This window comes from Panthera tigris, chromosome B2 (genome assembly GCF_018350195.1).
Source record: "Panthera tigris isolate Pti1 chromosome B2, P.tigris_Pti1_mat1.1, whole genome shotgun sequence".
Classification (NCBI taxonomy): Eukaryota; Metazoa; Chordata; class Mammalia; order Carnivora; family Felidae; genus Panthera; species Panthera tigris.
In genome coordinates, this window is record NC_056664.1 from 103,941,198 (window position 1) to 103,965,437 (window position 24,240).

At 39.1% G+C, this 24,240-nt stretch overlaps 1 protein-coding gene across 3 annotated transcripts in view; it reads left to right on the forward strand.

Moving 5' to 3' along the window:
• Nucleotides 1-24,240, forward strand: part of NT5DC1 (5'-nucleotidase domain containing 1) — a 139,772-nt gene that overhangs the window by 89,910 nt on the left and 25,622 nt on the right. For all 3 annotated transcript variants that reach the window (XM_042987039.1, XM_042987040.1, XM_042987041.1), the window contains exons 7-8: nt 22,067-22,241; nt 23,995-24,092. In XM_042987039.1, coding sequence (XP_042842973.1) covers nt 22,067-22,241; nt 23,995-24,092 — 273 coding nt within the window. The remainder of the gene's footprint in view (nt 1-22,066; nt 22,242-23,994; nt 24,093-24,240) is intronic.

The following is a 24,240-nucleotide window of genomic DNA, read 5'->3' on the forward strand; positions in this document are numbered from 1 at the left end:
TGATGTTTAACATCCTTTATCAACTATACCTCGTCTCTCCTCCTACTAGCTTGGAGCAGTTTTAGGTTTCCAACTAAAGAGGAAAGAGATCACATATAGTTCTTCACTTTGACAGACCAGGTTTACTTTCTCTCATGAGGAAATCCATAGTTGGTCCCCTTTTCTTCCTCCAACTGGTCAGAAGAACTGCTTCCTTTACAGCTTATAGGTGCTTTCTTCTAACCAAGGTCTGGAAGGTTCCCTATTTGGTTTCTCTTTTCTTGGGGGAGAATAGAAAAACAGTGAGCAGGTACTATGGCAAACACCCATTTTGTGCAGGTAATACAACTGGATGTGTACAGAATACGAATGGGAGAGGGGAGACCCTTCAGAATGGTAAAACCTTGGAGGAACAATACAGTAGAGGATTAAAAAGTTTATTGTAAGTATGTAGGTAACTAGAACTGTTTCCTCTGTGACACTCTCAGCTTTCTAGCTTTAGCCATGATACTTAACCATCTTTATTTCAGTAGACATTATTCTTTATTCACTCCATGCATCTAGCACTGTATATAAGTTCAAATATAATATTTGAACATGGTACGTTATAGAAACTGAATTTGAATTCAGAATTACTGTATTAAGTAGATGGCAGTGTTCTATGATCTTAAGTGGTAATAATCTCTTAGTGATAATAAATGAACCAGTCAAGTTTCCCTAATATGACCAGTGACTATGGAATCAACTCAGTATTCCTTTTTAATCTGGGACCTCAATGAGCTGAGCATTTGACCAAGTCAAGTTTACTGACGATACCCAAAATGGGTCTCTTACATAAAAATAATAACATAAACGACATGTGCTGAATGTCCAAAACCTTCCCTCATTTAGACTTGTTTATCATCCATCCCCCCATGAGGTAGGGAAGGTAACATATGGCTATGAGAACCAGTGAGGACAAGGACACACAGCTGAAACACAGGTGTAAAGCCTGAGCCACCTGATTCTGGGCAGAGTGTTTCCCCTACTGGCCCACCCTGCAGCCTTGGCATGGTTTCATGATTATAATTATTACTTTTACTTTTAAAAATGCTCTCTTTCTGGACCAAATCATGTTTGCTTGCTATTTTGATCCGAGGTCACATTGTTGCTGTATGTAGCCACGGCTGATAATTTTAGGAATGGTGAACTGAAGTTAACCTAGAGGAGTGCTAACCAATAGACCTGCCTCAGTGATGGAATGTTCTATATCTGTGCTGCCCAGTGTGGTGCACAGAGCACTAGCCACGTGCGGCTCTCAAGCACTTGAAATGTAGCCAGGATGTTACAGGAACTGACTTTAAACTTTTATTTAATTTTAGTTAATTTAGCTTCAAATAGTTTCATGTGGCTAACAACCGCCATGTTAAACAGTGTGGGTCTAGACAGTGTAGGGATCCTCCATTATAACGTAGGTTCCTCTGGTATTTAGCTCTCAGCATTGCTTGGGCAAACTTGGCTATTCTTTTAGAGAAGAATTATCTTTGAGAGACTTTTTTTTTTTTTTGGACATTTGGAACATATAAACAGGCAGCACAAGGTTCCTCCTAAATTATGACCCACTTAGGCGTGCCTGGGTAGCTCAGTTGGTTGAGTGTCTGACTCTTGATTTTGTTGGCTCAGGTCATGATCCCACAAGGATCGAACCCCGTGACAGGCTCCATGCTGACTGTAGCTATAAGCTGTATAAATTTATACATTTAAATTATGACCCGCTTAAATTTAAAGCTGTGAGATCTCGAATCAACACTAAAAAGTAAAATTCACTGAACTTAGTTCACTATATTCTTTTTGGTAGAAATAAGAAGAGAGTGATCCATGTGTCTTTTTGATTCTACCTTTAAAAGACTGAACCTTTAGGGGTTGTTGGAGGGGGGATGGGTTAAATGGGTAAGGGGCATTAAGGAATTTACTGAAATCATTGCTTCGCTATATACTAACTAATTTGGATGTAAATTTTAAAAAATAAAAAATAAAGTTAAATTTAAACAAAGACTGAACCTTTAGAAAATTATTATTGGCAAGAGATTTATTTCTTTAATTCTAAAAACAAAGAGTTATTTTCTTTTACAGATACAAATCTGTTATTTGAAGCCTGCAAAGTTCAATGACACTTTAAATCGGGATTGAGTGATATGTACAGAGCCAGACAAAAATCCAGTCACATGATGTTTCCATTAGACTCAGAATGGAATTCTGAGATTGTAGTCAGGGAGAAAGGGAACTGTGCTTTATAAATTCATAATGCATTGCAGATGAACATTATAATATTAAAATGACAGCTGTTTTCATTACTGTTGCTAAACTGAACAACTGAATTTAGAAGCTGTATGGAAGAAATTAGAAGGAGTGACAGTTCTCAATTATCTAACAGTTCTTTGACTGGAAAAATCTCAAGGAATGAGGAAAATACCAAAGTAACAGATACTACTAGCAGTAATATAAAAATTCAGAAAAGAAGTAGGGGTGCTATCTCATCAGAAACTTTTTTTTTCTTCTAACACAATTTTTGACTTCTTAAAACAAATACTTTTTAGTTAAATTTAAGAGACAACCATCTTCCACAGATTATGATATTAGAAAAACACTTTTTATGCTGGGAGACAGGAAATAGTGAAATTGATCTAAAGTGTCATTTACTGTAAATTTGAACAAACTGAATTACCAGATGCTTGCTCTTTAATACTGAACAGGCTTTCAGTGTTGTTATATAGATTCTCTTTCGATGTGACTTCTTTAATATCTGAGATCACACTTGTTTCTACTCAGTTTCTTGGATTCATCTTTATGGGCATGAACATAGTGTGTCGGCTCTTTATAATTACTGTTGTCAAATACTGTTAAACATGAACATATTTTGAGCTAATAGAAAATTTTCAGTCCCCCTAACCCCTCCTTAGGCTCCCTTCTGGCCAATATCCCTTGCCTGTAGGAACATCTAACACCAGAAACTAATTTTGTCTGATTTCTGACTTTAGGTAAGTAGAATTAGGCTGTATGTGTGTTCTTATGTCTGGCTTCTTCAACATTATGTTTCTTTAATTCATCCATATTGTTGTTGAACATAGCAGTAATTTATTGATTTTCATTACTGTACAATATACTATTATGGCTGTACAACAATTCATGTAATGATTCTAGACAACTTATGTAATCATTGATAGATATTTGGGTAAATTTAAATTGGGGACTATTAACAAATAATGCTTCATGAGCATCACGTGTGTGTGTTTTGTGCACCTGTTTTCATACTCCTCTCAGATCTGTACCTAAAAGTAGAATCGCTTCATTATAGGGTAAGTGTGTGGATGTTTACTTTTAGTAGGTACTACCAAACAATTTTTCCGTCTCCTACAGTGTAAGAGAGTTCTAGATACTTTATATTTTCAGTGTCCTCACCAATATTTGAGTCTGTCAATATTTGTGTGGGGGAAGGACCACTTAACATCTGTAATAATAATCATAATATAGCTTTTGGAAAAAGCTAGTAGGGAGTAGCTGGCCTAACAGATTTAGGCCACAGACACCCCTACACACACACAGGGTGATCATCAAATGTTCCCACTCCCGACTTTCCATAGACCCATGCAAGAAAACACCTTGAAGATGGTAACCTTTGACCTAGTTCACTTTGGGCAATGTTATTGCAATTGGTCCTGCAGAGAAACAGTTGGATAAGAGAGAATGATACCCTGCTCTGAGCCTGAAGGCTTTTGATGGGATGAGAAGTACTTGAGTTAATAATACTGGAATTTGCCAAGTGCTCTTAACAGAGTGTGTTTGGTGAATTTTTATAGTAAGTAATCTGACACGAGTAACTCTCCGTTCACCCAGTTGAATTCAACAAACATTTTTTTTGGTGAGTGCTTCACTCCCACGTTCTATATTATAGAATGCAAAAGGAATGACTAATAAAGATACAAAAAGGTACTTCACTTTAAGTCAGGGAAATGCAAGGTATAATGAATGGATGCCCATTTTCATCCAGTGGATTGGCAAAATTATGTCTGCTGATACGCTCTAGTGAGAGTGTTGTGTAAGGGTATACACATACTATGCTGCTAAAGTGTTACAGCCACTCTGGAAGGAAACTCGATGTATCTACTAAAATTAGAAGTGTACAGGGGCACATATCTGGCTCAGTCGGAAGAGCATTTACTCTGGATCTCGGGGTTGAGAGGTTGAACCCCATGCTGGGTATAGAGATTACTTAAATTAATAAAACCTTTAAAAAACTAGAAATGTACATCTTCAATGTACCAGTCAATGTACTTCAGTGACCCAGAAGTCTCATTTTAGGAATAAGCCCTGGAGAAATAATCACCTGTGCACAAGAAACCATACACAATGATATTTACCCTAAAATTTGTAATCATGAAAAAAACTCTTCAATAAAGGACTGGCATAGCCATCTGTGGTATATTCGTACATGGATTGCTATGCCATGGTTGAAAAGAATGAAGCATCTCTAGAATGTAAGCTCTTTGAGGGCAGGAACTTGGCTTTTGTTCATTCCCGTGTCTGCAACAACCAGAACGATGCATGGCAGGCATGTAGTACACGCTCAGTAATTAGTTGAATGCATGTGTGAGTACATGGCTGGCCTCCAACTCCTGCTGTTGAGTGAACAACACAAACTACAGAAAATCTATATTATAACATACATATGCGTGTCTGTAAGTCCATAAAAACTGGAAAATATACACCAACATATGAAATACATATGGGTGCTTGCACATCTATAAAAACTTACCTGGAAAGATATACACCGAAATGACAACAGTGTTACCCCTCAAGGGCAAACAAGGGGAGGGGACAGATTTTGGGAATAGTATTCCGAGAAGACTTCAAACTTTCCTGCAGTATCTTAAGTTTGGAAGAACATAATGTTTTCTTATATTAGGTAATTACACGATAATTTTACATTTTACTACAGAAAGATAATTTCCTTGTTGTCTGGCAGGCTGAAGTATATTGGGTGAAGAGCTCCTCCATCCAGAGCCCCGCAGCCTACACATAGCCATACAGAGTGTCCAGGCTTGCTGAATTTAGTTTCCCAAAGGGAATTCCTCAAGCATGTGGAATAATTTGGAAGAATAGCTAATGATTCTCCATATTTCTTTGGGAATAAACCAGCTCCTTGTGTTTTCATCTTCATTCTGATTTATGTTTGAAAAACACTAAAAAGCATTTATTTGCACTAACTATATTCACATCTTTCTAAAAAAAAGCCTTTAAAAGATCTTACTAAATTTAGGAGATAAAACAATGAAGTTAATAGAAGTAGACAGTAAGGAATGTGGAAGGAAAGGACCAGGAAACCAGGATTTTCATTCCATCATGCTGTTTCATCATTCTCTGCTGACAGGCTAAACGGCCTCTCGGGGCCTTGCTGGTCCATCTGTGCAGTGAGGGGACGGGGTTTTGTGGTCCCCAAGGTTCTGCCAGTGCCCTGTGAGAAAGTACACATAATGGAGCTGTGTGTCATCCAGCTCTGTGTTTTGCCCTGGAAGCACCTACCCCTTAGTGGAACTTTCGGGGGTTTTTTCAAAATACATTTTGAAGGTATGTGCCATTTGGATGAGGGGAACCTTGCATTCTGGACCCATGCAGGGTGATTCTGTGATGCAGTGTAGCTCATGGCATTTCACAGTTGGTTAATTGTGCTGAAGCCAGGTTACTTAACAGAGAGTGTTTACTGTGTGCCACGCATGGTACTAAGTGCTCCATGTATATTATTGTCTTTAGTCCAAATGCTAACATTATGGGATGGCTTCTGTTATTAGCATGTCATAGCCAGCAAACCACCAAGTGCACAACTGAGAATTGAATCAAGACTATCCGATTTGTATCTGGGCCACCCGGCACCACATCCTTTAATGTGCTTGTGTGTGTGTGTGTGTGTGTGTGTGTGTGTGTGTGTGTGTGTGGTGTGGTGTGTGTGTGTATCTGCTCCATGCAAAACTGCTCTGTCCTTGGAAAATTTTTCAATAGGAATAGAATAGCCACTCTCCTTAAATCAATAGCAACAGCTATTACTTAATGAAGTCATCTGCAAATCATGAATTCTTTTCTCCTTTCCCTCCTACTCTGTTCCATAATGATTTAATTTGCTGGCATGCGACCTTTAAGTTAAACTCCTTTTGAAGTTTTAAGTGGAGTTCTTATCTGGAAGGAAGAACATTTGTCACAGTTTTCAGATAAATTGCACTGTTCCTGGTCATCTATGAGGTTAGTGTGATTTCCTTTCATTCATATTTTTCTTCATTGAGTACACATAGTTCATATAGTGTTTATCGCTAACATTTGCCAAACACTGTGAGTAAAATATTTGCCTCATTAAATTGAATTTTGAATGTTTTCTTCTTGGTTATTGAGTAACTCCAGGCTCTCGCGTTTTCTGGATTTGTGTTGACAGCTCCTTTCCTTTCAAAAAGAAATAGTCTGATTGCATATGTCATATGCGTTCTTAACAAATTTTTTTCTAGGTCAAAAGAAAGTCAAGAATATAATTTGTCTTTTTTTTTTTTTAAGTTTATTTATCTTGGGAGAGAGAGAGTGTGTGCACATGAGTGGGGGAAGGGAAGAGAGGAGGGAGAGCACAAGCGGGGAGGAACAGAAAGAGAATCCCCAGCAGGCTCTGCACTGTCAGCACGGATCCCAACACGGGGCTCAACCTCACAAACCGTGAGATCATGCCCTGAGCCGAGATCAAGAGTTGATGCTAAACAGATTGAGCCACCCAGGTGCCCCATAGTTTGCCATCAGTGAATAGATTATTACAAGGTTGTTGTATTCAGGTCTTGGGAACTTGTAGTGTCTCTGACATAATAACTAGACCTGTTTTCTGCTTATAGCAGATTTCTTGTACCCTGTTGTCTGAAGGACTGAAGATGTGCACGCGGCATATACCACCATTTACACTACTTCTAAGACCTTTAGCCTTGAGATTCCATTTAACTAAAATCTATGATAAATAGGCTCCATTTAGACTGAGCAGAAATAAAGTTTACCTTTGACTACAGAATGAATGGTTATTTTATTAAACCCCATAATGCTTTATACTCACTAAGATTTCAAATGAGTATGTTTGACCCCCTTAGAAGAAGTGTTAATGGTACTACTGCCTTTACTGAAAGTTTTCTGTGTTCCTAGAATCTGGTTACTCTAGTGGCAATCACTATAATGGCACAAAGAAAATTGCTTTAATGGGCCTTACCAGTAAGGAAAAATCTATGCAGTGAATGAACTGTACAGAAAAATATGTGAACAAGAATTGGAGTAAGCGAACAGGAACATGGTAGCTGGCATATTCAAGGGAGAGAAAAAAAAAACTAGAAAAAGTGTGAATTGAGCTAACTCCCAAAAGCGTTGTGGAATTGAGAAAAGCAGAGAAGAAATTGGGCTTGAGGTCATAGCTTAAGGTTAGAAGTGGGATGGGCTCAACAGCAAACATTCTGAGCAGAAGCACTGTTGTGGGGACAGACCCGTCCTGTGATTTAGGCAGTAACAACCACCTTTGCCTCCCACTCAGGGTTCACATGGGCTCTGAGCCCCTGACCTCCCTGCAGTTCCTGCTCTGTTACCTTTTCGTCTGCTGCTCTCTTTGCTGGGTGCTGTTCATCCCCTTTACTACATGCTGAATGTGCCTCACTAACCAAGGCCCAATCCAAATCTCACTTTCTCTTCAAGGCTCACCTTCCCCTTTTGTTTGCAAAACCTTTAAGAATATATATGCAAAGACTGAATCCTTAACATTATTTTTAAGATTTTTTATGTCAAGCCAGCAGAATTGTTTGCTGATTTTGGGTTTTAAAAGTATCCTATTTCAGTGTTTAAAAAATACATATGATTGTCATCTTAAAAGACTAAATGTTAGCTCAAAACAGTAGCCGAGATACAGAAACTCGTTGTCTTAGTGAAATCAGGAAGAGAGAGAGTAAAAAAAGTAAAAGGAATCAGGCTAGAGAAGAAAATAGACGGAGAAGCTGAACAGTCCTGCCGAGAGCAGAGTATCCTCTGGAAGCCAGCCAGACCTAGCGTCCCTCACCTGTGAACCTTCCTGCCCCGGTTCCCACTGTCTTCTCCCTGTGAGCCCGTCCACTTCTTACAGAGGCTGCAACTCATGTTAGGTACTGAGTTCTGCCAGCGACATCCCCAGGCTTCCTCTCCTCTGTCTCATGACAGATTCTTGTAGAATGGGGCTGGGTTCCCATAACGAATCAATTATTTATGTTTATTTGGGAGCTGAATCCAGTGCAGTGTGTATATACTAAACGGCCGTCTGGACAGTCTGTTAGGCTGCATACTCCAGGAGCAAAACCGGGTTAAAAGAAACACAATGAAAGTTCTATTTGAGCACTTGAGTCCTCGATGAGAAGGAGGGTTTTTAGAGACGTTTGTACTAAGTGCACCCCAAAGTCTACCTTACGACTCCTTTGTTCCTCTTATTGTTTCTGAGAAGCTCAAAGCTAGAGAAGTCCATGGTAACTTTTTAAAAGCAATAAACCCTAGCACCTCTCTGAGGCTGCTTTACCCCAAGGTATCCTATATTCTCATTTTTTTCCAGCTTCTTTCTTCTGGAGGAGGCTAAATGTTTCAAGTCAGAGTCATCAGTGGGCTTGCTTCCTTGCTTGGAAGGTGAAAACAAAACCTTCCAAGGTGGTTTTGTGCCTAGCAAATAACATTTAAAAAGTATATGAGACAAAACTTAAAGTATATCTCTTTGAAGCAAGCCCCTAAAACTTGTTGCAGGTTGTACCTGGAGGCATCTTTACTTTGCTTCCCCAAGGAAAATATTCCTGTTCCTTGTGCAGCTAATTTGTAAGGCCACATTTAGGCAATAGTGCCTTTATTCATTCATAGGCCACAGGCTCTTTAGGTCCTTTTGATCATGTCATCATGTCATCATGTGCATTTCTTGGATCTTGCTATTTCCTGTGACATTAACAAGGAAAATATTACCAGCCGTTAGCTTTCAGCCCTGGGCTTGCAGTGTCTGCTGTGACCCATGTATTGCTCTATTAATAAGCAAACCAAATGAGCCTGAAAACATTTTATTCAGAGACTAAAAATAAAGTCTGCCAGAATCATAAAGACAATGGCAAAGGCATATTTAGATTTGTTTTAACAAGATAGCAGAGTGAGGAGAACGCTCTTCTGGCTCAGTAGAATAGACTTAGAGGACCCAGGCCAGAGAAAAATTGAGGGGCAAATACACCATGCCTGGGGATCTACTGTGATGAGAAAATATGTAAAAATATTTATATGATATTCCAGAAAGCAGTTTTACCACTGATGATTTGTGAATATTCATTCTGCTTGAGAGACTACGTACCCTTTAAACAGTCTCTCAATGAATTCATTAATTATTATTCTTGGTATTTTATTTATTTAAGTATTTATTTATTTATTTATTTATCTTAATGTTTATTTTTGAGAGAGAGAGACAGAGCACAAGTCAGGGAGGGGCAGAGAGAGAGGGAGACACAGAATCTGAAGTTGGCCCCAGGCTCTGAGCTGTCAGCACAGAGCTCAATGCAGGGCTCGAACTCAGGAACCATGAGATCATGACCTGAGCCAAAGTTGGGTGCTTAACTCACTGAGCCATCCAGACACCCCTGTTCTTGGTATTTTCTAATACTAAGTTATAACTATTTGTTGTTTATTATTCCTGTCCTATAATTATGAAATACTATATTTATATCAGGGATCAGCAAATGTTTTCTCGAAGGGCTAGAAAATAAAAATTACAGGCTTTAAATAGATACTTACATAACCATTTTAAGATGGAAATGCCTTTCTTAGCTTGCAGGCTGTGGTTTGCCAACTCCAGTCTTTATGATCAACTGGTAAGTTTTGTGTGGCAGCTCTCCACCCATACACACTTCCGCAATTAGTAATCCTTTACTGTTTGCCTGACAATCAAGAATGTAAAAAATGCAAACACGGTTCCTTTTCTGAAAGATCTCAGTCTCAGAAAGAAAACTACATAAACACACTACAAGTGTTTATTACTGTGTAGTGTGATGAATATCATCACTGCGGTTCAGAGGCCTTGTGCCTGGGACAGGCTGCACAGAGAACACTGCCTTGTTTTTTTGTTTGGTTTGGTTTTTTTTCATGTTTATTTTGTTTTTGAGAGAGAGAGAGAGTGGGGGATCCCAAGTGGGCTCTGCACTGACAACAGTGAGCCCATTGCAGGGCAGGGCTCGAACTCATAACTGTGAGATCATGACCTGAGCCAAAGTGGGATGCTCAACTGACTGAGCCACCTAGGCACCCCTTCCTTTTTTTTTAAACAGAGAACATGGCCTTGTGACAGGCCACAGACATTCCTGATCAGCAAAGGGAGGACAGTGCATTCCAGGAAGGGAAATAATATTTCTTCCTTAATGTAATACACTTGTTTTGTTTTGTTTTGTTTTTCCTATCCCAGTATAAGATCTCTGTTTCTAGATAATTGCATAGATAACTTCAGCTTAGTAACTACAAAGTACTCCTATAGAAATTCTGAGGAAAAGCCCATTATTCAGTAATTACACCACAAAATCGGTATATCACTTTAAGGAACTTGACCTCTGCTTCTTCTGAATGTGTTATTTTTTCTTTCACAGACACTGATCACCAGATAATTTAGATCTAAAACAAGACATGTAAGCAACTTATGTAACGTAACACTTAACATTATGTAAGTGATAAGGTTACTTAAGGTTTAGTCTGGAGCACCGTATTTATTCCATTCCCAAATTTGTCAGTAACTAGTTTTGAGCCAAATCTGTAGTGTGTACTCATCTTTAGAATTTACTCATTAAAATCTAATTCATCTTTAACAGGACAGGGAGGAAGTAGGTGATTTCTAAGGCGCCTCCCAGTTCTATATTCTGTGATTAGAATTAGAATCCATGCCAATAGATACTTTTTTTGCCTCTAGAGAAATCTAACTTGATTTGCTCCAATCTCAAACTCTCACTTACTCAATTTCCAATCAGTCCCAAAACCCTTGAACTGTGATACTGTGTTAATAGGGTACCACATAAAAAGGGAGAGGGAGAGGGAGAGGCAGAAGGGGGCATTTCTGGTGTCCTGAAAGTTATACAGTGCCCAAATGCCATATCACTGGAGAGGCACTGTTGCACAAGTTCTGAAAGTAGACTGGCTGCATTCACATCCTGGCTCTGCTACATTCTGGCTTTGTGACTTTGGACAGGTTCCTTAGCCTCTCTCTTTCTCAGTTTTCTCACCTGCAAAGTGGGAATAATATAGGTCCCATCTCACAGGGTTGGTATCGCAAGTGTTAAATACATTAATAGTTGTAAAGGTCTTAGAATTGTGTTGGGCAAAAATAAGCACTCTAAGTATGTCAGTTATTTTTACAGACAAGATAATTGTATATAAATCCATGTAGAAAGTTTGGTATTAAAACCATTAAAATGTTTTGAAATGAATGAGAATGCTGTAGGAAATTGCTCAAACGTGATGGCGAGCAAAAAGCACAGGTAAAAAACTATGTGGTGTGCTTAAAATTGCCATACAGTTACATATGAATAGAAAATATCCTGGCAGAAATCACACCCAAATATTAGCATGTTTGGTAGCTGGTCTGAAAGAGAGCTCCTAATGAACTATGCTGCCCAGAATTTACACCCTTGTTTTCTTCTCCTTAAAAATGAGCCAGCGCCATATAATCAGTAAAGTGCAGCAGAAATGACACCATTAGACTTCTTAGGCTGTGTCATAAGAGTCCTCGCAGCTTTTGCCTTAGTGTCTTGAACACTTGCTGTGGGGGAAATCCAGCCATCCTGAGACTGGAATGCTGTGGTAAAGCCCAAGCTAGCTAAGGAGAGAGATGTTTCGGCAGCCCCCGCTCTTCCCGCCATTCCAGACAGGTGCCAGACAGTGAGTGAAGGAAACTTTAGGTGATTCCAGACCCAGTGACATTTGACTGGCACACCCCAAGTGAGAATCACCCAGCTGAATGCTGAACTCTGTCAACCCTCAAAACCATGAGATAAGATAATATAGTGCTGTTTTAAGCCACTATGTTTGAAGCAGTTTTTTATACGGCAGTAGAAAACCCAATATAACGGATTTTGTATAGCAAGAATATATCATTTAAAATTTTTTTTTCTGATGTTTATTTATTTTTGAGACAGAAGACAGAGCATGAACGGGGGAGGGTCAGAGAGAGAGGGAGACACAGAATCTGAAACAGGCTCCAGGCTCTGAGCTGTCAGCACAACAGAGCCCGACGCGGGGCTTGAACTCACAGACTGTGAGATCATGACCTGAGCCAAAGTTGGACGCTTAACCGACTGAGCCACCCAGGTGCCCCAAGAATATATCATTTAATAAAAGTAAGCATTTAATCTCATTAATCTCCTTCAATCATAAATTTCTTTAAACATTTTTTATTTTCAACGTCAGTGTAGTTTCAACCTTAACAATATTATGTGTTATGTATATTTTTTAAGTTGTATATTTGGTAATTTTCAACCTACAAATTAAATTAGCAAGAGCAATACTTTAGCCACCCTAAATAAATATAAGTTTTTTGGACTTTATACATGTAGAAAAGTGCAGGGTGCTCTAGGAATTATCTATCACCTACTACAGAGAATCTCGTTTTTTCTAAGACATCTGTATAACATTTCTCTTGACAGTAACAAACAGGGCATATTGGAATGCTTTTTCCATTGGGCTGTTCTTGTCTTAGAAATCTAAATCTATGATTCTTAACCTCTCGGGAACCACATGATCCTGGCCCCAGGAATCTGATGTAGACTAGAGCGCCTGCTCTGCTCCCCCAGATGCACACAAATATAGTCACAGGCACAGCGTTGCAAACAGTGTTTGGATTTTATTCGCCCGCTGGAGGCCATGTGCGTACCATGGGTTAAGAATTCTGGTCGAGGGCATTATTACTCCTCAAGCAGTATTGTAGAGCATTACACTTAGATCCTATGTAGTTGCGTTTGCTATATGAAGTAGATATTAACACTTTTCTATTTTATCAAGTCTACAATTTCAAGTTTTCTATTATAAAAGTAAAACCTCTGCCAGAAGATGTGAATTAAAATCTAATTTAAAAAATTATTATTGTTGCCCTTTTCTTTTTTTCTTTTTTAATCAACTTGGAGTAACTGGCCAGGTGGCATTTTGCAAAAATATATAGAGGATACATCTGATGCAGTACAGATTTGGGTGGAAACGTGTGGTGAAAAACAGATCAATGCCTCATTAAAAGAACTGTTTCCCAAAGTTCCGTGTGTCCTAGGTACAGAAGTGGCACAGACTTACTAGATCTTAGGGCTTTACTGTTTGTATAATACACTGTGAGACCAGATATTGGATAAGTCATCTTTAGTGACTGTAATCTTTATGCGCGTTCTGAAGTTGATTTCCTCCTCATGAGTCACAGTTCTGCATACTTTTGGCTTTATTAGTAAGAAAAGATATTTCTGAAGATGTTGAGGGTGTGTCAGCTAAAGTAATTAAGGAAACAGTGCACCCTTGTGATAAAATACAATCTTTACAATGCACGTTTGTTTGAAGACCAACCTGTTTTTTGAAGCAACCTCAAATGCTTTTTGATTTGAGGTTAATGGGGGATAAACATCCCAAAAGATTTATTTTTTTTTCCTGTTGTAATCACTATGTACTTCAGCAACTGGTGATTATTGTCTCAGTTTCCTAAGTAGCTCACATTTGAAGTATGTGAGAAGTCAGAAGTGCTATGTGAATGTGCCTTAAATACTTGCTAATTTTAGTTTTATTTAAACTGTTCAAAAGATTTATGTTAACATAAGCCATGCATGTATTTATGTTCTGTAAATATGTATACAATAGGAACCTTTGAGTTATTCTTTGGAGGTGAACAAAAACAATTTAGAGCCTGTTTGCTTGTATTTCAAATGTTTCTAGAAGCATTAACAAATGTTTTCTTAATATATCTTGAATTGCATGGAGATGATAATTAGAATTATGACACTATTCCAAAGTGTCTTGTTCTGGTTTTCTATTGTTCCATAAGAAACCACCACAAAACTTAGTAGCTTAAAGCCACGCTTTGTTATTGTCACTGATATTCTGGTCTGAGTTCGGTGCTTTGCACTTGGGGTCTCCCACGTGGTTGCAGTCATCTGAAGGCCTGACTAGGCTGGATGTCTGAGGGGGCTCACTCATTGTTCTGGCAGTTAGAGCATGTGCACTTAAGCTCTTCTTCAGACTTGCTCCTCACAGCATGGTGGTCTGAGCTTGGTTGCACTTTTTACCTGACCCTGGCTTCCAAGAGACAGAAAATTGAAGTTCCCGGGCCAGTTAAGGGCGACTCCTGAAACTAACACAGTGTTACTTGGCCCCCATTCTATTGGTCGAAGTAATACAAGGGCCTGTCGGCATTCAAAGGAATGGAACAGTTCAACCCCAATTCTAGACACACATGAGGTGGGAGAGACTGTTGTAGCCCCCTTGGGTATTCAGTCCACTACACGTGTTTTCCTGTGATGTGATATGTATAATAAAGTGAACACACAGAAGAACATGCAAATACCCCTCCAATTATAATGAGCTTTAGTAAAAATTAACTGTGCTTCTAGACTTCCTCAAAAATCATACAACCAGTATAGCAGGTGGCAAACCTGGAATTCAAACTTAGGCCAATCTAACTCCAAAGCACAGGCTTTTCTGCTTTACCTACAAAATTACTACTCTCATGATAGATAAATGAAAAAGAATGTAAAATTAATACTGTGAAAAAAATCCCATCAGATATTTACCCTTGAATATATCTTTCCATTATAAGAAATAAAAATCATTTTTACAAACTTGAAACCTTGTTTGCTTAGATTCATTTTGACATAAGACACAAGTTTGAGAATTTTCATCAGGTAATATCAAACATGCTTACTCTGATTTTGCACTTTTAGCCCAAATAGTGAGGATTTTCTTCTAGGAGAAAAAGGATTAAAAAAAAAAAAACTATCTGGTTTTATAAAGGTTTAATATAGCAGTAACATTCAAAAGTGTGGTCCCACTATCAGCTGACCTGGGAAATTGGTAGAAATGTACATTTTCAAGCCCCACCCAAACACACTGAATCAGAAACTCTAATAAGAGTGTTTTAACAAGCTCTCTGGATGATTCTGATCACGATAAAGTTTGAGAACCACTTATCTACAGAAATTCTCAAAGAATTGAAAGATTCTTCGAGGTCAATTTTTAAAAGATTGTCTACATAAAGCAGAGATAAATATTAGAGGAGGAGACGCTGTGGCAGTGGGTGTTCATTTTGACTAAAGTTATCTGGCTGTGACATCACCATGGAGGTGTAGATACTGGTGTAGACTAAGATTAAAATGGTCCATCTACAGGTTTGCAAATGTCTAATCAGCCAGCTGTGAATCTGTGGAGCCCCATCAGACATCTGTGGAGTGGGGCACAGGAATGGATATTTGTTGCAAGTGCTACACAGACCATTGTGATCCCAGGTTTGGGAATCACAGATTCAAGCAGCATAATTTACTACCCCCTCTATTGGGTCAAACATATCAAGCCAGTCTCCCTTAGCATTGTCTGTGTTCTTGCATTTAAATGTTCAACCCCCTGTGGGGCACCGGGGTGGCTTAGTTGGTTAAGCATCCAACTTTGGGCTCAAGTCATGATCTCACAGTTTGTGGGTTCGAGCCCCATGTCAGGCTCTGTGCTGACAGCTGGGAACCTGGAGCCTGCTTCCGATTCTGTGTCTTCTTCCCTCTCTGCCCCTCCTCTGCTCGCTCTCTCTCTCTCTCTCTCTTTCTCTCTTTCTCAAAAATAAATAGCATTTTTTTTTTAATTTATAAATTTTCAACCCTCATATCCTTTCCCTTCTCTTCATACTGGTCTCCAGCATAAGCTTTCTCTTTATCAGACAAGGTCCTTCATTCAGTGTGCCTATGTGTGACATCACACATCAACAGCAATTAATATGTATTGATTGCCTATTAGGTATAAGGCTGTATGTTAACTTATAAAGATACTGTAAAATTAAGAAGCTCTGTCCTCTGAGAGCCTATGATATACAATGAGGAAGGCAGGATATAGAGAGAATAATAGCAAGAGTCCTAGTTCTTAGATCTTAGGGTAATAATCCTTAATCCTAGCTGCACATTAAAGTTACTTGGGGAGCTTTTAAAAAAAAATATCAGTGTCAGAGCGCCTGGGTGGCTCAGTCAGTTAAGCTTCTGTCTCTTGATTTCAGCTCAGGTCATGATCTCACAATTCAAGAAATTGAGCCCCACATCAGGCTCTGAGCTGACAGCACAGAGCCTGCTGAGGATTCTCTTTCTCCGAAACTCTCTCTGCCCCTACCCCACTTGCTCTCTCTCTCTCTCTCTCTCTCTCTCAAAATACCTAAATAAACTTAAAAATATATATACCAGTGTCATCACCCCGGCCCTGACCAATTAAATCAGAATCTTCCAAGTAGGTCACGATACAGAGATAGAAGTCAAATACTGTTTAAATATAAATCTTATAAATGATTTTTCATTACATTATATACTTCATTTTCCAATTCTTATTTGTTGTCCTTTACCAACCATTATATTTAGCATGTAGATTTTCACTTTACTCAACCTAGATATTCTGCATTTCTTTATTTACAAATATATTAGATAGAAAAAAACCATAAAGGGACCCTAAACAGGAGGTCTGTCCTAGTATTAAATTTGTTTCATCGTTTGCCCTCTATAAATAAAAGCTTTCTCTTTATCAGACAAGGTCTGAGATTGCTTATCTCTGTTATCCTTCAAAAAATATTTCAGCATCTCTTGGCCCCAAATTTATGTAGTGTACATTTCTGAAATGTAATTAATTTCAGAAAATTAATTATATCATCTCTTGCAGCAGGTTCATTTGAACAGTTTAGAGCTAAACATTTCAGCTGTTCACTAACCTGCTGTTCTATAACTTGTAAAGGTTGTAAACATTTTAATCTCTCCTGTATCATGCTCTGCAGTGGGAGCAACAGACCTTAAGTGGCGGCTGATGGCGGAGGTGTTGGCATCCCAGCATCTCTAATCCCCTTGGCCAAGAGCTTTGAAAACTCCAGCCACAATCACACGAACAGTAGTGACACAGTTAACAAGAAAAATGCTTCCTTATTCCATGATAATAGAAATAGTGATGTGGCACAATTGTCTGTTAAACTAAAAAAGTGTTGGGGCGCCTGGGTGGCTTGGTCGGTTAAGCGTCCGACTTCGGCTCAGGTCATGATCTCACAGTCCGTGAGTTCGAGCCCCGCGTCAGGCTCTGTGCTGACAGCTCAGAGCCTGGAGCCTGTTTCGGATTCTGTGTCTCCCTTTCTCTCTGACCCTCCCCCATTCATGCTCTGTCTCTCTCTGTCTCAAAAAATAAATAAACGTTAAAAAAAATTTTTTTTAACTAAAAAAGTGTTTTTAATGTTCCAGTTGTGCTTTTTTTTTTAACCACAAGAGGTCCCCACATCCTCAGTCATGTTTGATACAAGCAGCACATTTTATGTGCATATCAGATTGTTGCAACACTTTGCTATTATTTTCATGACTTTTTATTAACCAATATTCTTAATATAAGAGGGCTAGTAAACTTTTATTCTTTAGAACTAGCTTTTTAAAAAATGTACTTTTAATCCCATCTGTATATAGAAAATATCTAAGGACGTGAGAGGGATGCAAAGACTAGGAAAATGAGTTATATAAAGGGGCAGCGAAATAGAATTGCTTTAAAGTTAAGTAAAAACACAGGCGACTTTGTGTGTTGAGAACAAACAAGACCATTCCTTTCCTTCTACCTTAGGTGTACATTCCCCATCTTGTGCAGTCAGTGTTAATTTATCAAGATAAAATTATATTTAAACATGATTTTTTCAGTAGGGGTAAAAAAAATGGAAGGTAATTTAGATACAATGACTTTGACAGGACATGAATAAGACAATTTTTTGTCATTCACAGTGAGATTATATGCTACAAATCATATTATTACTTTGACTTTTAATAAACATAAATATCCCTGGGTCTGCCCCTGCACTAATTTAAGTATTCATTCATTGAATGACTGTTCCATGCTAAGCGGAAAGTCGGGCTCCCTACCCTTAGGAGGTTACAGTCACTTCAAGGAGATAATTTAATAGACCATTATTATCCAATGTAGTGTGTTCAACCTAACTTCCTTTGGTTTAATACCTTGATTTAGTTCAATAAAAATATGAGTGTGTATTATAGACAACAGTACTATATTAGAAACTCCAAAATTGCTAAGAGACTGGATCTTAATTGTTCCCACCACAAAAAAGAAAAGATAATTATGTGACATGATAGAGGTACTAGCAAACGCTAAGGTAGTAATCATATTGCAATATAGAAATACAGAAAACCAACACGTTGTACATCTTAAACTTACACAATGCTTATATGTCAGCTAGATTGCAATAAAAATAAAATTTAAAGAAGATGGATGTGTATTGTGTAGTTATATCTCCTGTTCCTTTAACGATTTGAGGTTACGGAAATACCTGTATATTCCCCAACAGCAGCCAGTGATTGTTTATAATAATAGTGACCCATAGTCTACTATTGGGCAACTGTTTGTACAGGACTTACCTTATTTAGTTCACCTTAATCTGTCTTGTGAACAAAATGAGGACACCCATATTATTGCCACAGAGAGTCATTTTCTCCAACTAAAGTATTATGTTTGGACTCTTTTGGATTAACTCTAAAGAAAACTAATGAAACTAATTTAGGCAAGAATTTTCAAATACAGTATTTAAATGTGCGTGCTTTATTTTGTTATTCATTTGGAAATGGAATAGTTTTGTAGCAGTAATTCATATTTTGATCACTAGATGGCACTGAGCACATATAGCTAAGGAAAAAATAGCCTTTTTTCTTAGCTGTCGTTTCTTTCTTTCTTTTTTCTTAATGTTTATTTATTTTTCAGAGAGAGAGTGAACAGAGGAGGGGTAGAGAGAGAGGGGGACACAGAATCCGAAGCTCCAGGCTTGGAGCTGTCAGCTCAGAGCCTGATGCGGGGCTCAAACCCACAAACTACGATATCATGAACTGAGCTGAAGTCTGCCACTTAACCGACTGAGCCACCCAGGAGCCCTTCAGCTGTCGTTTCTGAATATAGATGCTTAAGTATGTAAATGTTTTCAGCATTATATACACATACCTTTTGTTTTCCATCCCGTAATAGTTCTATTGCTATAGAAGCTTTGTTTTTCTGGGAAATTCTGAGAGAGACACTGCCTCTGCCCTTTACTTCGATAATCATTCGCCAAACAAATTCTTAGCTATTTCATTTTATTAATTTTCTCTGCCTTAAATTAGCCCTTTCTTACTACTGCCTTCTCTTCTCTGTAGACTTTTATTTAAGGGTCATTACATAGTTTGTACAATATTAAGAGATCAGAGAGATTTACATAGTGTTCCTGTACGGCAAAACACAAGAAGAGTGTGAACTTTGTTTTTGTTCTGGGTCTCTTTATGTCTGTATATTATTCTCATATTGTAACATGGGAGGGGGTGGGGGTTGTTATTTTTTGGTCTGGTTGTGATTAATTCTTGCAGTATATCATTTTCTGAGTAGAGGGACTGTAGGCTACAAATAAGAGATATACTTGATATTTAAGCTGTTGTTAAATTGAGTCATGTGACCGGAAGTCCCCAGTTTGGCTGGTACCTTCAGCAATGGTTAGTTCATTCAGTGTCTTAATCAGAGACCTGATGATGTCATCAGGAACCCAGGTTCCTTTCAGATTTCCACTTAGCCATCCTGGTTATGTCAGACGTGAGCTTTGTGTTGAGGAGAGCTGCTGCCCTTCTAGGTGGAATGTGCAAGCCTAGCAAAGCACAGAGTAGAAGAGGGGATGTATACTCGTATGTAGAGGTCTTCTTGGTGGTGTATTCAAGATTCCAGAGAGTCTCAGAGTTCTCAGGTCCCACTGACCAGGCACGGGTCTCCAGCGCTTCCTAAACAATTCACTGCACTGCAGGCGGAAGGAATCACCAAGACAGGTTCAACTGATAGAGACCCATGACCTCCCTGAGCACCCAGCCCCTCAGAAGAGGGTGCAGCCTCATAGAAAAGCAGTGTCTCCAGCCAAGGAGAAGCGGTGGGATTTGGGCAGGCAGACAACAGTGTTTGCTACCATTTCTGGTCTTTGTTTCATTTTGGCTTTTTGCTTAGAGACTCTTCTTCCTCCTGCTATTCTTGAAATAATAACTTCGATTATCTGTTATTTTAAGTGCGTGAGACTGTACAGAATTAAAGGTATAGCCCACATCCATGGCAGAGTTTATCATTCATTACAAGCTCTTTCTCCTGTGGTTTTGTTTATGCTTGTGTCCTTTTCTTAGTAGTTAAAGAAGTTGGGTTCTCTTTTTCTGTTTATTAATGCTACCCCTCACAGAACAATATCTCTGAAGTACTTTATGAATCTAGTAGCATTTCAGGCAAACCTACAAGTGTCTGCTAAGTATGCACCACTCTCAAGGCACCCTGACAAGCATTGTGGGTGGGTCTGACCAGAACTTCTGGAGATACTGACACCATCTGTCCCAGAGCTCAGACTGACCCCTTGGACTCCCTAAAGACTCAAAGGGTCAGCGCCTGCTGGCCCTGCTCAGTGATTGAGGTCCTTTTGCTGTCAGTTGCAGTGCCTTCTGACCTTTTCTAGCTGGTTTTTCCATTTGACATCTCAGCACCTCTCACAGGCTGTACTAGACTGGCTTTCTAGTCTGAATTCCATCTGCAACACAATTGTGACTCTGAAGAACCCAGCTCCCCTCTCACTGGCTTCATGCCAAAGATGCCTTTCTGGGGCATTATCTGAATACTTATTTGTTGTTTGTATTCAGCAAATATTTGTTGAATGATTAAAAGAATATTTATTAATTGACATTCCAAATGCAGTAAGGTTCTTTCTGGACTCAAAACTGCTGATTAGGGGCGCCTGGGTGGCTCAGTGGGTTAAATGTCCTACTTCGGCTCAGGTCATGTTCTCATGATTCGTGAGTTCAAGCCCCAAATCGGGCTCTCTGCTGTCAGTGCAGAGTCTGTTTCAGATCCTCTGTTCCCCTCTCTCTCTGCTCCTCCCCCATTTGCTCACTTGCACCCACATGAGAATGTTTTCTCTTTCTCTCTCGAAAATAAACATTTTTTCAAGAAATTAAAAAACCCTGCTGATTATATTCTTTTTTATGTTATCTATTTTTTTAAGTTTTTATTTATTTATTTTGAGAGAGAGTGCACAAGTGGGGGAGGGGCAGAGAGAGGGAGGGAAAGAGAGGATCCCAAGCAAGTTCCATGCTGTCAGCTCAGAGCCTGACTCGGGGCTCAATCTTGAGAACTATGAGGTCATGACCTGAGGTGAAATCAACAGTCAGTCACTTAACCGATGGAGCCACCCAGGCACCTCTGTTATCTATTTCAATAGTTTATCAGTTCTTATCAAATATCCAACATTCTCAGTTGACATTTTCATTCGTCATGTCCTTAAGTAAAGAATAGGAAATATTCTCTTTTTTTTTAATGTTTATTTATTTTTGAGAGACCGAGCACGAGCAGGAGAGGGGTAGAGAGAGAGGGAGACACAGAAACCAAAGCAGGTTCCAGGCTCCCAGCTGTCAGCACAGAGCCAGATGCAGGGCTCAAACTCACAAACCGCAAGATCATGACCTGAGCTGAAGTCGGATGCTTAACCGACTGAGCCACCCAGACTCCCCAGAACAGGAAGTATTCTTAAGAAGCAGTTAGCAATGGCATCATTGCTATGTTTGAATCAAGTTTTTCTCTTTTTATCTATAGCTTTGAGAGAGATGAACTTGTTTGAAGAATATAGTCAAACAATTTTTTTAGAAGTGAATCTGTGTCTGTCTCCTGGACTTTTGGAGTTCAAAGTCCTTTGGCTTCAACACTGCTTTGTTGGAGAGACAAGGGAACTTCGGAACCCCCTACTTCTCTGCCACGTTGGCCCCTCCTCTCAATTTTTTTAAAGAAAAATCTCTTTGACATTTTTATTTTTCAGAAAACTGTGGAATATATTTTCCAGAGATAAAGAGAGATCCAGGCAGATATTTACACACTTGTCCTGAATCTGTGAAAAAGTGGCTTCGACAGCTAAAGAATGCTGGGAAAATTCTGTTGTTAATTACAAGTTCTCACAGTGATTACTGTCGACTTCTCTGTGAATATATTCTTGGGTAAGTAATGAGTCATTCCATTTTCATGGTCTTCTACAATACTGGATAACAAATTAGGCTAATGCTGTTTTAAAAGTGCTCGACCATGACCGTATCCTTATATTAGACAATGCTGAGAGACGTAGTTGTTTCTCGTAACATCCCTCAACATCTGTCGACAGCAACACCACCCAGGTACAGTTTAGCAAAGCAGTGTTACGGGGGCCAGGATGCTAAAAGCCCACCGGTGGTCTGGGCTTTAGATGTTCTGAAAGGTTGATAAACGACACGTCCTTCAAGCAGTGCTCCATGAATTTGGTTTCTCAGCTTTGGATGACTGTTGAGGGACATGGAGTTGTAGGTTTCACTCCCAGGTACATACAGACCTGGAGTACAGCGCCTCTAGCCATTTGAGTGGGGAGCCGTGTACTTCACCATTTTGCACAGCCGGCGATGGGCCTGACATCCTTGAAAATCGAGGCAGTACAAATGCACAGACTTAAGACACATATGGGTTCAAGGCCTACCTTGCAACTTGCTCTGAGACCTGAGGTATGTTCTTGCACCTCTCATCCTCGATTTCGTCATCTTAAAAATGGGACAATCGTATCTCATAGGTGTGAGAGGGGAGTTTAAATAAGCGTAACACAGGTGAAGTATGAGAGTAGTTGATAAGTTTCAGGAAGTCTTAATACTTCTGTCATTCTTGTGAGCAATACCAGGGAATATCCATGCTCAGAGCCAGATTCTAAAATGGGCTACTAGATCTCCCTAACGTTTCCTAGGATTTCAGCAAATACGGAATTGCTGGGAGTATGAAGCAAGTTTAACCCTCACAACTGACCTCTGGCTGACTTGTTTAGCCTCCTGGTGTCCATGTTCCTCAGCACATGGGAGCTTAGATGGGTCTGTGATATACTTAGATCTGCCAGTAGATTTTCTGCTTTTTAATAATACATAAACCTGGGGTCCTTGAAGTGAATTAAGGTGGAAATCCTGGATGCCTTGCCCAGTGCCTCTCAGACTGTGAGACTATTTGCTGTCCTGATAGTGGGACCATGCTTCAGAATAAGCACTCTTACCTTCTTTGTCATTAGCATAGATAACCAAAGTTTTTCTTCCTATCTTATGGTCTCTTTAGCATAGTTTAGATTTGTAGTTACTGTCTTCCCCATTGCTATAATGAATCCCATCTACCCTTTGCCATCCCAAATGATCCTTAATGTAGTATTAAATACAGGCCAAAAAACAATTATTGTTGTTATCTAAAAATTACCACATTATAAGAGCACACTGATTTTCAAAAGAAGATGCCTTCTTCATATGTGAACACTCTAAAAGATATCACCTGACTTGATCATGCTAGCTTTCTGTAGGACCCATGTAACACACAAAATTATCAATACCTTTTCCTGCTAATAAATCGAGACAGAGTTCAGGGCCCACATTTGAAGATACAGCTCATGAATATTTTTGTTGTTAGAAGCCATTGAATTCACTCACTGTAACTATTACCATCATGAGAAAGCCAGCTTCGCACCCAGAGTTAACGAGGTAATACGCATTTTCCCCTTACGTTTATGCTTCAAGGTGTCGTCAGGAAAAGTTTTGCTCAACCACTTCCTATTTCTGTATATAAAATATATAGAAAGCATGCAAAAGTTAATCAAAAGGTAAGAAATGATTCTGTGGTCTGATAGGTAAAGATGAAGTTCTATTTTATATGGACTTTTTCTAATTTCTTAAAATTATGAAAAATATTGTTGCTTTTTAGGAATGATTTTACAGATCTTTTTGACATTGTGATTACAAACGCATTGAAGCCTGGTTTCTTCTCCCATTTACCAAGTCAAAGACCTTTCTGGACGCTCGGTGAGTTAACATTTTGTTTCTTCCTTATTTAAGATTTGTTCATTCAGGTACTTCGTAAGTACCTGTTGGCTGACAATCAGGTGCAAAGTCCTGTGTTAAATACAACCAGGGGTATACAAGTGATACCAAGTCTTCTTCCCCCCTCACA